Source organism: Megalops cyprinoides, chromosome 11 (genome assembly GCF_013368585.1).
Source record: "Megalops cyprinoides isolate fMegCyp1 chromosome 11, fMegCyp1.pri, whole genome shotgun sequence".
In the NCBI taxonomy this organism is placed as follows: domain Eukaryota; kingdom Metazoa; phylum Chordata; class Actinopteri; order Elopiformes; family Megalopidae; genus Megalops; species Megalops cyprinoides.
The window spans coordinates 11971502-11984303 of NC_050593.1; the positions used below are offsets into that span (position 1 = coordinate 11971502).

Below are 12802 nucleotides of genomic sequence, written 5' to 3' on the forward strand. Positions count from 1 at the left end.
CAGTGTCGAGTCTGTCAGGGACCCACCTGTGCTCAATCTACATGCTGCTCCTCCATTTTTAACCGAGGCCTGTTCAAAAATCAAACGCATCTCTTCGAGTGTCACCTGTATCGAGGTACCTGTCAGAATCTTCCTACAAGAGTTCCAGACTCTCTGCAGTGACAGCGCTACGCTGTCTCCGACTTCACCACATCCAGTTCTCAAACAAGAAGAGCTTTTAAAATGGAAACAAGTGACTGCAGATAACAATGACCGTAGTTTGAACCCTATAGGAGTGCTAAAGGATGAAGTAGGGTGTCTGGGTTTGGGTCTGGCTTTCAGTGTCAGTGTTCAGTGAAGGTTGGCCTTTCTGAAGAAGTCGCATGTGGACACTGCCCCTCATAGGCAGTGAGGCGGGTTTCTTTGGCTCCGGAGTCTGCAGGCTGTAGTGGAGGGCTGTGTGTGTGTGTGTGTGTGTGTGTGTTTGTGTGTGTGTGTGTGTGTGTGTGTGTGTGTGTGTGTGTGGAATTTTCCATGTCCACCTCACCCCTGAATCTCTCCCTGTTCCTGGCCCTACAGCAGCATGGACCGGATCCAGCAGCTGAGGAGGGAGTACCAGCAGGCCCGGCGAGACGGAGCCGCACCCTCCTACGAGGAACTGGAGGCCCGGCGCCGGGGCCAGGAGTACGACCCGCACCGGGTAAGCGCGACCTCTCACCCCTGACCCCTGACCTCCTCACCGCGTCAGGAGCTGGGATTCCTTTGCGTTCCTGCGAGCCTGACGTCTGATTATATTCGGGCTGAGGAACCCGGCTTCCGTCCCGGCTGCCCGGGCTCGCACTGACCACAGCGTAATTCAGAACAGGCAGAGAGTACGTGCTCCGCTGCGCTCCACACAGAGGTGAGTCAGGAAAGGAAATGCCTGTCGCAGGGGAAGCGGTTTAATACAGACGTGCGCTGCGTGACGGTCTCCCACCGGCACTGTGTGTCAGGTGTGTTGTACTCTCCTGTGTGCCATGTGCTGTCAGGGGTCAGGTGTGCAATGTGTGGAGTCATGCGTGTGACAGCATGTCTGCATGTGTGTGTGTGTGTGTGTGTGTGTGTGTGTGTGTGTGTGTGTGTGTGTTCTGTGACTTGGCTGCTTTAGTATATGAGTGTAAAACCATCTGCTGTCTCCAAATGCAGAACTAAACTCTAGAACTTGTTGATTGGCCGCTTTGAGAAAAGAGAGCGGGTGCCACGCTGGATGCCCTGTGTAGAGGGAGCCCTGCAGTAATCTGAACTGAGAATTTAAACACGACCTCTCTCTGAGTGTGTCTGTACACGTCCTGTAAGTGTTTCCTCCGAACGTCTTCATTCAGAGACGATGCTGCACTGACGTTTAGCAGGCTTTTTCTCTGGTAACAAACGGTTACCTGTCTCTCTCTGACTTGTCCTCCCTTTTCTTTTTTGGGTGCTTTGTATTGTTACATTTACTAGATTTGTTTTCTCTGTCTTTTTCCATTTTTATTTTCAGTTGTCTCCCTTGTTTAATTGCTGAGGTAATCTTTGTCAAGGAAGTTTAAAGGAGGCATAAAGGAGGCTTGAAAGTCAGAAGTCAAAGTCTCCCTCCCTCTATCTGCCTTTCTGGTTCTCTCTCAGTAAGTGTACTTACTGCAATTACACACACTGTTCCTAACGCTGTGTGTTGTTTTTTGTTGTGTGCAAAATGAATGTGCTGTATATGGTACGTGTGCCGTGGAAACAGTTCGTGTAGGTTGCCGCTTGGTGCAGGGGTCACACTTTCAGCCCGCTTCGGTGTGCCTGTGGTGGCCGGGGTCTCTCGCTGCGTTCGTTTCCCACGAGTCTTCTCTCCGAGTTTATTTTGAGCCCGCCGCTGCAAGCGGCTCGAGCGGAGCCCGCTCCAAAACCGCTAATGATGATGTCGCTTCCTGCCTTTCTCTCTTCGCGCGAGGAGAGGAGAAGCACTACGCGGGCGACGCCTCTCTGCCCCTCCGCCTCAGACAGCCGCGCTCCCTCTCTCTCTCTCGCGCGGAGAGAGATAGCCGAGAGCTCCCCCACAATGGGTTCAAATCCCCGGAGCGCGCGGCGCCACAAAAGCCCTTCCACACCTGATAGATCTGCTTATGAAAAGTGCCACACGTAGGGGATTGACCCAGATGCATAAAGCATAAACTAATTTATTTGTATTATATTTCAGCTATTCGCGCGAGGGCCCGGGGACGAGCACTCTGTTCGGATGCGTCTCGCCACCCCCCCCCCCCCCCCCTTTGTTTGCGCTCCTACCTGTCTGCTGTGGGGGTGGGGGGGAAGAAGAAGCCTCTCTCAGCTTATGGGGGGGGGGGGACTCGCGGCGGCAAAGCCGTGCATGCAGGATTAGAAAGAGCGATCGGATTAAGCTAACTCCAACCAGCCACCGCAAACAGACTAATGAGCTGAATCATTAAGTAAGAGATGCACACGCGCGCTTGTGTGTGCTTATTTATTTATTTATTTCCCTGTGATGCTGATTTAAGAGGCATAAGGGTGATGGGAGGTGTCTGTAAAGAGAGTAAACTGCTGGAACGTTGGACAGTGTGCAACACTCCACCATGTATTTAGCGGTTGGTCATTCATGAGGGTTCAAAAGAGGTGATGCTTTCAAAACCACTATTCAGATTTTAGCTTGGCTGAAACCATAATAATTATAATCATAAGCACAATAATAACAATAATAACATTGAAAAGTATGAATATTGATACGATTAGGAGTATGAATAATATGAATAATAATTTGTCTTATTTGTAAAGCACTTCTCAAGCAAGGAGGCTCAAAGGGCTTTTTCGCTAAGAACATACAAATCGAGCAATTAGCCAAGCGCATAATACGGGCAGGTAGAAACAAATGTAACACATTATGCTAATGTTATGCTAAAAGAAAGGACCTGAAATAAGGACACGGGCTTCTCCAAGGCTGCTGGCTGGAGAGCAGCCGGGCCGGGCGGGCAAGGCCCACCGCAGCGGTGCTGGACCCAGCCTCACATTCATCAAGCGGCAGTTTGTCATAAATGAATCCTATAAATACCCCCTCCTCAGAGAGAGGGGACATTTCTGCCCATTGTTATCATGGCCCTGGCTGGTTCTCTCGGTTCCCATCTCTACTTCCCTTTTCGTTTCTGGACGTGGTTTTTTTTTTATTATCATTATTATTCCAGGGTTAAATATTTAAAGGATGCAGTGACACTCAGGACAGCTTTAACAATTCACACAGGCTGAGTCACAGACTTGTCTGCACGTCATCTAAACACCGCTTTGCCTCTTTCAATAGAGCTCCCACCCTGGTCCCGTAAACAAGACCATATATGCTCAACAGCAAAGGGTCGGATTAAGCAGAAATTCATTTCTGAAGTAAATATTTTCATACTTGGATGAACTCTTTTTTTTTTTTAATAGCGTTGCTTTTGTTCTGCAGGTAAACAGGGGGAGGCTCCGAGAAGCGAGCGGTGTCATAGCAGACACCCTGCCCGTTGGGTGTGTAACAGTGTGGTTAATCAGCTTTTAGCATCAGGCTGTCTGGAACTATGACACCCTCCCACCGTGGCCCACGCGTCCCTCAGACCCGTAGAACTGTCGTGCGTCATTCCATCTGCTCTGTCCTACACCTGTGATCCCAGTAACTCAGACTGAGTTACTGTTTCCGATGTCATTAGCAGTGTCTGTTTAAATTTTGAGGCCGCAGCTGTGTTTCGTGCTTTTATTGGGGGGGCAAATGTGAAAAGACCAAAAAGCTCAGGTTCATAGGCAAGACAAGCTGCCCTTAAGAATTTGTGTCGGCTTTTTAAAGCAGCCTTGGGGCTCTTTGTATATCAGTGCCTCTGTACCTCCAGCAGTAATTCATGGATGTGGTGACTGCTCTTTTCACCCAGTCAAAGTTAGATTATAGTTGGCTTGGACTGGGGGTGGGGGTCAAGGTATGGGGCGTTGGGTCCGGCGAAAATAGCACACATTGTTACATCGGCGCGGCACATTGGACAGAGGCTTGGGGAGTGGACAGGCCATTACTGTGGCATAGGAGGAGATTTTATTCATAATGAATAAAATGTTTGTGTGTCTGTTGGTCGCCGTGGATTTCCTCTGTCAGGAGCGGAGACCATAGCTCTGCTGCCGAGAGCTGAGGGAGGAACACTGTCCCTCACAGTGTGTGCTGATCACACTCAGGAACCTCTTTACCTGCTCCGCTCTCTCCTTCATTTATCCAGATGCTCTGGGCAGGGCTGTCAGTAGTTACGGTACCTGCGCTCCACGGAGAATGTGTTTTCTTCAGCTCAAATGATCGACCTGAGATCAGTACAGTTTGGACCCTGTTTGCCGTTCCCCTGAAACTGTACTGTGTCAGACTGCATATCCCACAATTCACCTCACGTTCTGTCTAGGGTGGGATGCTATGATCTCCTCTGAGTAGTGCAAATGAGGCCCATCTCTCTGAGCACATCAAGGGATCAGTGCCAAGCTCTCAGACAGGGTCAGCAGAATGTGACTCGTCCCTCTTTGATTTCTCTGATGGTTTACTTGCTCTAATGAGGTTGTACTCAGACAGACAGGGCCCTGGCCTGAGTCTCACGTTTGTGACCTCATCTTTATGCGACCGTCCTGTATTGTGGAATGGTTTCTGTGTGGCAGGGTTCAGAGCAAGCATGTGAGGGTACTGTGGATCACACACAGTAACCCACATGTGCCAGAGAGTTCCAGTACATGAACAGAGCAGTCTGTGTGTCTCAGTGTCATCTAGAGCAACACATACTCCTGGGAAAAAGCTCAGCTTTTCCTCTTCAAAGCCACAATTGAATTATCACAAAATGAAATTCAATCGTAAATTCAAGTCTTTTTCTGGGAATTCTCGATGTCCCTTCCTTTCATACAGCTCTGAAAGTAAAGAGGTCTTGTGAGAGTCCTCACAGTTCTGTAACTTTGTTAGGACAGGAATGAGAAAACAGAACTCAAGACTTCTCTTAATGCTCTTTAAATAGGATACACCGCTGTTGGGAGTCAGAGTGGACACGCTTCCTGTTGAGCTCTCGGAGGAGTGATTCAGCTTGTGAGAAATGCATCTTGCGTTTATTTCAGGACTCGCCGCTCCTCTCTTCCTCTTTTCCATTTTCTCTTCTCAGTTCTTTCAATACAGGTTTCTCTCCCTTCCTTCTGTCCTGCCCTTTCAGTCATGGCCCAAAAACACGCATCCACCATTCAGTGTACCTCAAAATAATACAACAAAACAGACCTGCTCCGCCTAAACCATTAGCAGAGTATTTTTTTTTAGTTGGTCGAGTGTTTTGTTTTTCAGGTTGCTGAAAGCAAGGGCGCATATCCCTGCATGTACAATATCATCCTCATAGAGCTCATATGGGTAGAGTTTGATAAAGCTGCGCAAAAGTTCTTTCACATGTAACGCAGCATGTGTGCGTGCTTTGACCTTTGACCCTCGTGAATGCCCCCTTCCTGCAGGGTGTCCCCATGAAACTGAGGGTTTCCTCACAATGATGGATGGCTCCCGGTGGGAGATGAGATCGAGGGAGCCCAGTTGGGGTTTGTCCTCGGGACAAACGAGTGCAACGATCTTGCGAAATCCCAGCTAAAAGGGAACATTCCCACTGAAAGGTCAAACTTTGAGCACAAGCAAACCGATATTTACAAACCACCTTCTCCTCCTGAGGCAAACTAATGCTGGGAACTGAATGTGCTGCTTTTTATGGAAAAGAACTGAGTGCCTAATGCAAAAATACGGTAGTTTGCGACAATTATTTGTCCTAATGTGCCAGTAATGTCTTTGTTTGTTGCACTTAAGCTATGCTCTGAACTTACTATTTCTGCCTCCGCAGCGGGGGCGTGGGGTTTTGATTCATTTCTTTCGTCCGTGTTTCTAAATAGATTCTGACTGCCTGTGCGTCACAAGGGCGCAGAGGCAGCTGGAGCTCAAGGGAGGGGACTGTTACAATAAGCGCCGCAGCATGTTTCCCCCTCAGAGCGTGTGACCCGCACACTTCTTCCTGTGACTAAAACACCACCAGCTCTTCCGCACTCATCGCAGTTTCAGAAGCTGCACTGCTGGACAAGGCCAGGGTCACGGCGTGGGTTTAAAACTAGGGGGCGCTAATGAGGCGCCGAGCCACTGCTCTGCACATGGCACTGATGGTCTTTCCATGTAGGAACGAACAGGGCCCAGGGACGAGCATGGGACTTTGTAACAGGGTGTCTGGGGCTGCTTGAACAGGAATGACGGAGATGGTTGGCCCCCATGAAACAGCCACTAAAGCGAATTCCGCGTTCCTGCTCCACGAGGCAGCCCCACCCTGTGACTGCCCGGCACTCGCCGTGATCCGAGAGAGAACGGCTGTTTCTGCGATCTGAGTATGAAACCCTGTACCAGCTTCAGCAGGATAATCTGCCCTCTCCATCACCAGATTGCTCGAGCGAGATTAGAGGGCTGGAGAATTCATTTTCAGGCCTGATTTCCTGTTAATTGACTTAAATTGCCTAGTCTGCGAGCTGAGTTGAGTGGCAGCTAGGTTGCCGAATGGTATTTTTAGATGATCGCATATTCAGAGTTTTTTTCCCCCACAGAGAGAAGGAGGCCTTTGTCCGCAGTTGGTAACATTCAGTAATTTGTACGTGATGCATGAGTCTGTGCAGGCTTCAGATTAATATAAACATGTTAAATTAATATGCTGCCAGTTTGTACTGGCCTGCTGAAAGCAATAACTGCGCCCAGTAAGGGAGATTTCTCGGAAAAATGCATTCCATTTAGAAACCGCAACACAAGTTCTACAAATGGAGCATTTGAATACCAGATCAGTGTGCAAAGGCCCTGTGCTACAGTTAGACTCAGTCTTTAGTCTTGTAATTGTGGCTTCTGTTTGATAACAGTAATGATAATACAGCTTATTTATAGGCGCCCCAAAACAAACACAGAGTCACTCTTCAGAGGAAAATCACAATTAGAATCTATAAATGGTGAAGTGAACACAAACATGGACTAAATGAAAATGAAGACAGAGCAGGACAGGAATAAAAGAGCCACTATGCAGTATGTAAGGAAATAATGAGAACACAAAAGAAAGAAAGAAAGAAAGAAAGAGTGAAGCCCCGGAGTTGTAGAGCTGGTATGTTCAAAAGGTAAAAGCCATACGTTTTAAAGTTGCAGTTTCTGTTTGGTGGCAGGCATACTACATGAATAAGCAGTGAATGTGACAGCGTCAAAGGAAAGGCACTTTTTCTTTCCTGTAAAACTCCAAAGTCTCCCATCATGCTTTGCTCAGATGAGTAGACACTATTGCTATAGACTTTTGGATGCCGGCTCCACTTACATACTTCAGTTGGTCCCTGTGTGAAGCACATCACACCATGAAAACAGGGAAGTTTGGGTTTTGTGGAAACACTCCGCTCAACCTAAGCTAGCAGCCTCCAGTGCGGGACGTGTGTGACATTGCAGCCGGGCTCGTTATTCACCTGCTCGTTAGCGGGGGAAAAAAAGCTGAGCAGGCTTACAGGTCCAGGAGAAGACATGAACTCACAGAGGCTTTTGGTTCATGTCTCGGTGTCGGATATAGGAGGAATACTGGCCTTATGCGTAAAACTTTTATCGCATGGTGAAGAAGTTTCCTTCTGGTAAGCCTTGCGTTTTGTGTTTTGAATGATGTCATTTAATTCGGAGTGGGTCATGATTAATGATGTTTTCATTTTCATCTAAATTCCAGAGTATCTCTTTCGCAGCTTGGGCCAGCATTCCAGTGGATCGCTCTCTGTTGTAACTAAACAGCCCATTAAAAATCGTTTAATACACAAGGCCAGTGAACGGAAAAGATGAATAACTCTGTTTATCTTATCTGTTCGATCCTCCCACTATTTGCTGAGCAGTGAGCGATGGCCGAAGCATTAGTAACCCCTCTCTTCTGCTGATGTAACTCCGGCACGGGTCGCGGCCCCCTCCATATTCATTACACCCCGCAGACCGCTGCAGCGGGCCCTTTATGGCACCTCAGAGGGCTGGAATGTGTCTGGGCCCAGCGAGTCGGCGCTGATTCTGAAAGACGGCCCTGCCCTCAGAGTTACACGATGCTCTCTGAAGCCTGGCCCCAGACAGACATGAAGTAATCCTATCAAGGAGTGACACCATTATCCTTCATAGCTCATTCGAGTGTGGGGTCTCTAGTGTGGAGTTCTTAAGAGAAGGGTTATCGTGAAATCTGTTACTTCCTTTGTTTTCCCTTCCCACTCCTGTTCCCCTGTCCCTCTCATTCGCTTCACCCCGTTTCGGGGCTACTGTGGTCTCAGAAAGCAAGATTCAGACATCAAGTACTGGAGGAGAGGCCGTGCTGTGTTGGTGCATCTCAAGGAGGACATGCATTGGCCCTGTGGAGTATCAGGTCCAGGTGGGAAAACCAGAATGCACAAAGGTGGCTAAGATAGGATGTGTTGTAATGGAAGCAGTGGAAATAATGCTGTAATTTATGTGTTCTTGCCTTTCTGTACTATAGCAATGCCATGCATGTGGTCATCCTTGTCTCTTCTGGACTGGTTGCTCTGGAGTTTTGAGAATGGTTGCACCTCTTTCAGTGGATGTTGTTTTCATGTGAAGGAAGGCATATTTTTGAAGAACACTGAGTTCCTCTGTTTTTGAAGATGGGTAAAGGTTTGGTGGACAAACCGGTACTTTTGAAAACACGTCTAGTTGGGCAGATGTCATGGATGACTCAGAGTCATGGCTTCCAACCAGGGAGATGCGCTCCTCTTTCTAGCCGCGGCTCAATTTGTTTTTCTCTATTCTCTCATTAGCGGCATTTCTGCTCTGCGCCGCGCCAGATTAAACGGCCCCAACGGAAAGGTCGCAGGTCGCCGCTTAAGAGTTTTAATTGAGAGGCCGCGGCAGACAGCGATTGGACCCTTGGAGAAGAGGCCCCCATTTTGATTCCCGCTGCGCTCCATCTGCGTGTAATTATCAGATGCTCCTCCGTCTCGCTCCCCCGATGGTCAGGCCGGCTCTCCGCGGCGGAGTCGCTCGCTGTGAAGTCTCTCGCATCTATTCTGAATCAGCTTTCATCCTGCTGTTTCTTTTCGGCTGCCCCCGCCTGAACCCGGAGCGGGGCTTCAGAGTCTGGGCTTCAAAGCGCGGGCTAGGCCCCTCACGGGCGGGGCCGCTCTGCGGGACCTGTAGGGTTTTTACAGTCTCCGCACCTGATTGATGCGCTGCAATATGGTGCCGTTGCGCTAAACAGATTTATACGGCCTGCTTCGCCCAGACCTGCCTCTTTCCAGCCTTCCTCTGGTGACAGAGATGGATAAATGCCATCTTGGGCTGGCCTGGGGGGCCAGTCTGTGGTCTCTATAATAGGCTCTGTGTGGTCCTGTTTCCTGCTGTCCTGTGGCAGCTGCTGCTCTCTGGCCTGCCTCTGTGCCTCGGAGCCGCACTCCTCTCTGCCTTGCGGTCGGAGAGGAGAAACAGACGAGATTAATTCCCGGGGTTTTCCCCCTCTGTATGTTGTTTAAAGTTTTGAAGGCAGCTTTTGTTATGGAAGAGGGGCGGGCCAGATATTATAGCCTGCACTTGAGTGTTGAGAGAATGGAGACAGACTTGAGCGGACAAAAGCTGGTTTAGAAGTAGCTCGTTCGTCCGATAACACCAGTAATGTTAATGATTCAGTAAATCTCCAAAGATACGTGGGACTGTCTAGAGAAAGCACGTTTTCCTGACCCCACTCATGTGGTAGTGTGACAGCAGGTAAGCAGCAGTGAAGTAATAGCCAGCAGGGCTAGAATACCTGGTTTGTGGAGTCTGAACCCACAGCTCTTTGCTCTGCCAGTATGAAAAGTAGATTAAAACCTGAAGTGTGGGCAATATGCACTCAAACATTCCATACAGAGGGACAGGGAAGAGGGGGTCCCCACAATGGACAAGCCTTCTGAATAGCGTGTCCCAGATTCAGAATACAGGTGCAGTCTGTGAAGCTTGGGCAAAGGGCACTGTGGTCTTCTGGGTCTAGGAGGGAAAGGCCCTAGGTTCTTATGGCTCTCAAATAGCAAAAGAGTATTTTATCCCAGAACATTAAATACGAACACATTTTGCAGGGGGATCCCAGAGCATAAAATGCTGCTCTTGCTTTCCAAGGAAACATAATTATATGTAACACAGCCACCAAAAGGAACCACAACAGCCTTTAGGGTATCTACCTCTTGAAAAGTGCTGTTGAGCTGGACCACCAAAAGTGAGCATTCTCCCGTGGTTCCGTCATCTAGTGTCTGAGTCATTCACTAGCTGTGTGTGGACAAGATCTGTGGAAGTAAGACCAGCGCTTGCAGAATGATCAAAGCCATTCAGGTCAAATCAAAGATCTGACCAGACTGCTAATGGCATATCAAAGCCCAAAGCCAAGGGAGAGAAACCAATCATTTCCAATTGAAGGGAGGGGTTGCGTTTTGATTTGGGCCTGGTCTAATTTAGAGATGGATGCTATGCAATTATGCGTAATGATGTATGTTTACAGGTTAGTGATTATATGTTAGTCGTATATGTTTGCCATTTTTGATATTCCTGAAATAGCAAAATGCTTGCAGTGTTGAATGTGAACCTCCCTAGGTCTCCACCACAGCCTCAGAGCAGTCTCTCACACAGCTCCCAAACCATAGTGTGCCTGTGACAGGGTGTGATTTATTCACGTCGTGTCTGTGTCAGCATCGCACAACGAGGCAAACAATTTCTGAACAGGTTGGAGAGTTACCCTATCAAATGTACTGGTGTATTTCTACCCTAGCAGAGGAGAAATCTCAAAGTACTTTGATGATATAGAACTAATCTGAGCAATTGTGAAGCAGGGAGAAAGTCATATGGAATTCTGGAACAATAGGCAGATGCCCCTCTCTCTGGAGTGTGTCAGGGGGCGGGGGAGGGTTCAGGCTTGACCGCAGCTCCGGAGGTCAGGGATCCGACCAGACTGGGATAACCGGATCACATGACCGTCTGAGCCCAGGAAGAGAACGGAAGGAGGCCTGTGTTCGATAATAATCGAGTAATCATAATTGGATTACGGCCCAGGTCGACCCCTGTGTCCAGGCGAAGCCATGTTGTTGACCGGGTGCAGGCCCGCTCCTTTCTGTTGATCAGCGCGTCTCCGTCGAGGTCGGTGCCCGCATCGCGGCGGCTCCGAGAGAAATTCACCCCCCGTTCTGCTGACCTCTGCGAGTGCCCGGCATCGTGTGTCGGACCTTGTTGCAAGGCCTTAATCAACAGCAAGGCACTTCCCAAAATAAAACGCTGATCAACGGAGCTTTTTGTGATTTATGACCTTGAAGAATCGTGTTAAGCAGCCCAAGCTCACTGTGTTCTAAAAGAAAAATCACAGAACAGTTGCATTCGTGTTCTTTTAGTAGGTCGTATGTGTGTTCTTTTGGTAGGTCGTATTTTTTGTGTTTATGGCCGTGTGTGTGTGTTTGTGCTTGTGTGTGTTCATGTCTACGTGCAAGCCAGCATGCTTGTCTGTGCATGCATGGTACGTGGTGTGTTCTGCCTCTCCTCAGCACTCGTGTGTGTGTGTGTGTGTGTGTGTGTGTGTGTGTGTGTGTGTGTGTTTACTGTGTGAAGTTCAAAGCCACCGCTGCCCTCCTGGAGGGGACAGAAGCCCTTATGAAAACAGGCTGCTGTTGTCGCCCGGCGCTCTCCCTCTTCTGTTAACCTCGGCGTGGCCCTGCGGCCAATCCGGAGAGGAGCTGCAGATCTCAATCAGCACGCTCCGCGAACAGGGCCTCTCTGTGATAACGCTGGGTCAGGCGGCGCAGAGCGCCGGGGCAGGAGAGTAATGACCCGAGCCCGATCGGCCAGATTTAATCTCATTAAAAACCCCTGAATCTCGAGGCGTGCTCCCTGCGTGGCGCACCCCTGACGGAGAATTGCGCCTTGCACTCTTGTAAAACCTGGAAACTGCTTTGATGTTTCATCTTTGTATAGGCTGGCTCCCCTCTGGTTTTAATGGTTCATCTTGATGCACTGTTGTCTGCTGGCTGTGTGCTGTTCTGCTTGTTTGTAAAGTGTTTGCAGTATCTAGGACTCACCCCAAACATGGATCATTCTCTTGGTCAGGTGTATTGGCTGTGCTGTAATTGACTAGCATGCGGAGCTGTAATGTCATTCACATGTCTGTGTATCTCATTCTTTTCATTGACCGCCATGTGTCCGTGGAATCAAAAGCCCTAATGGTGGGCACGTGTGTATAGATCAAAGTTTTCCAGTCACCACCATGTGTCTGTAGAATCAAGAGCCGTAATGGCCGTCACATGTATATAGATCAGATTTCTTCAGTGACCACTGTGTGCCTGTGGAATGAAGAACCGTAATGGCACACATGTCTGAACTTATTTCATATCAGTTCTATTGCAGGATAACTGGAGAGCGGAACAGGAAGCATTATTCACCCTGACAGGGCGAAGCCGAGCAGAGATAAGACACATAGCCGGTGTTGTGTCAGTTGGTCAATTGCGTCAGATTAAGACCGCAGAAGTTCCGTGCTCACCCTAGAATTTGAAAGTCACATTGAGAGATTCGACGCACGAAGGCTCTCTGTCCTGTTCTTTTAATTATTGAACACAAAGCTCTCCTTTTTTCGTTTCATGTTGGGTCATTCTGATTCTGAGGCTGTGCTACTACACCTCGGCCCCCTTTTCCTTTCAACACGGCCTGGAGCCATTGATCTATTGTTCAGCTCCTCTTTGTCCTGCAGAGGTGTGTGCGTGTGTGATCTGTTTGCGGTTAAACCCGTGCGTTAGAATCTCTTTCTTGTCTTACTTTGTGAAATTTCTCCTT

At 48.8% G+C, this 12802-nt stretch overlaps 1 protein-coding gene across 1 annotated transcript in view; it reads left to right on the top strand.

The window, feature by feature from the left end:
- The window catches only part of LOC118785852 (partitioning defective 3 homolog B-like), a 212358-nt gene that overhangs the window by 176154 nt on the left and 23402 nt on the right, over positions 1-12802 (top strand). The window contains exon 20 of the mRNA XM_036540793.1: positions 559-679. Within this exon, the coding sequence (XP_036396686.1) occupies positions 559-679 (121 nt within the window). The remainder of the gene's footprint in view (positions 1-558; positions 680-12802) is intronic.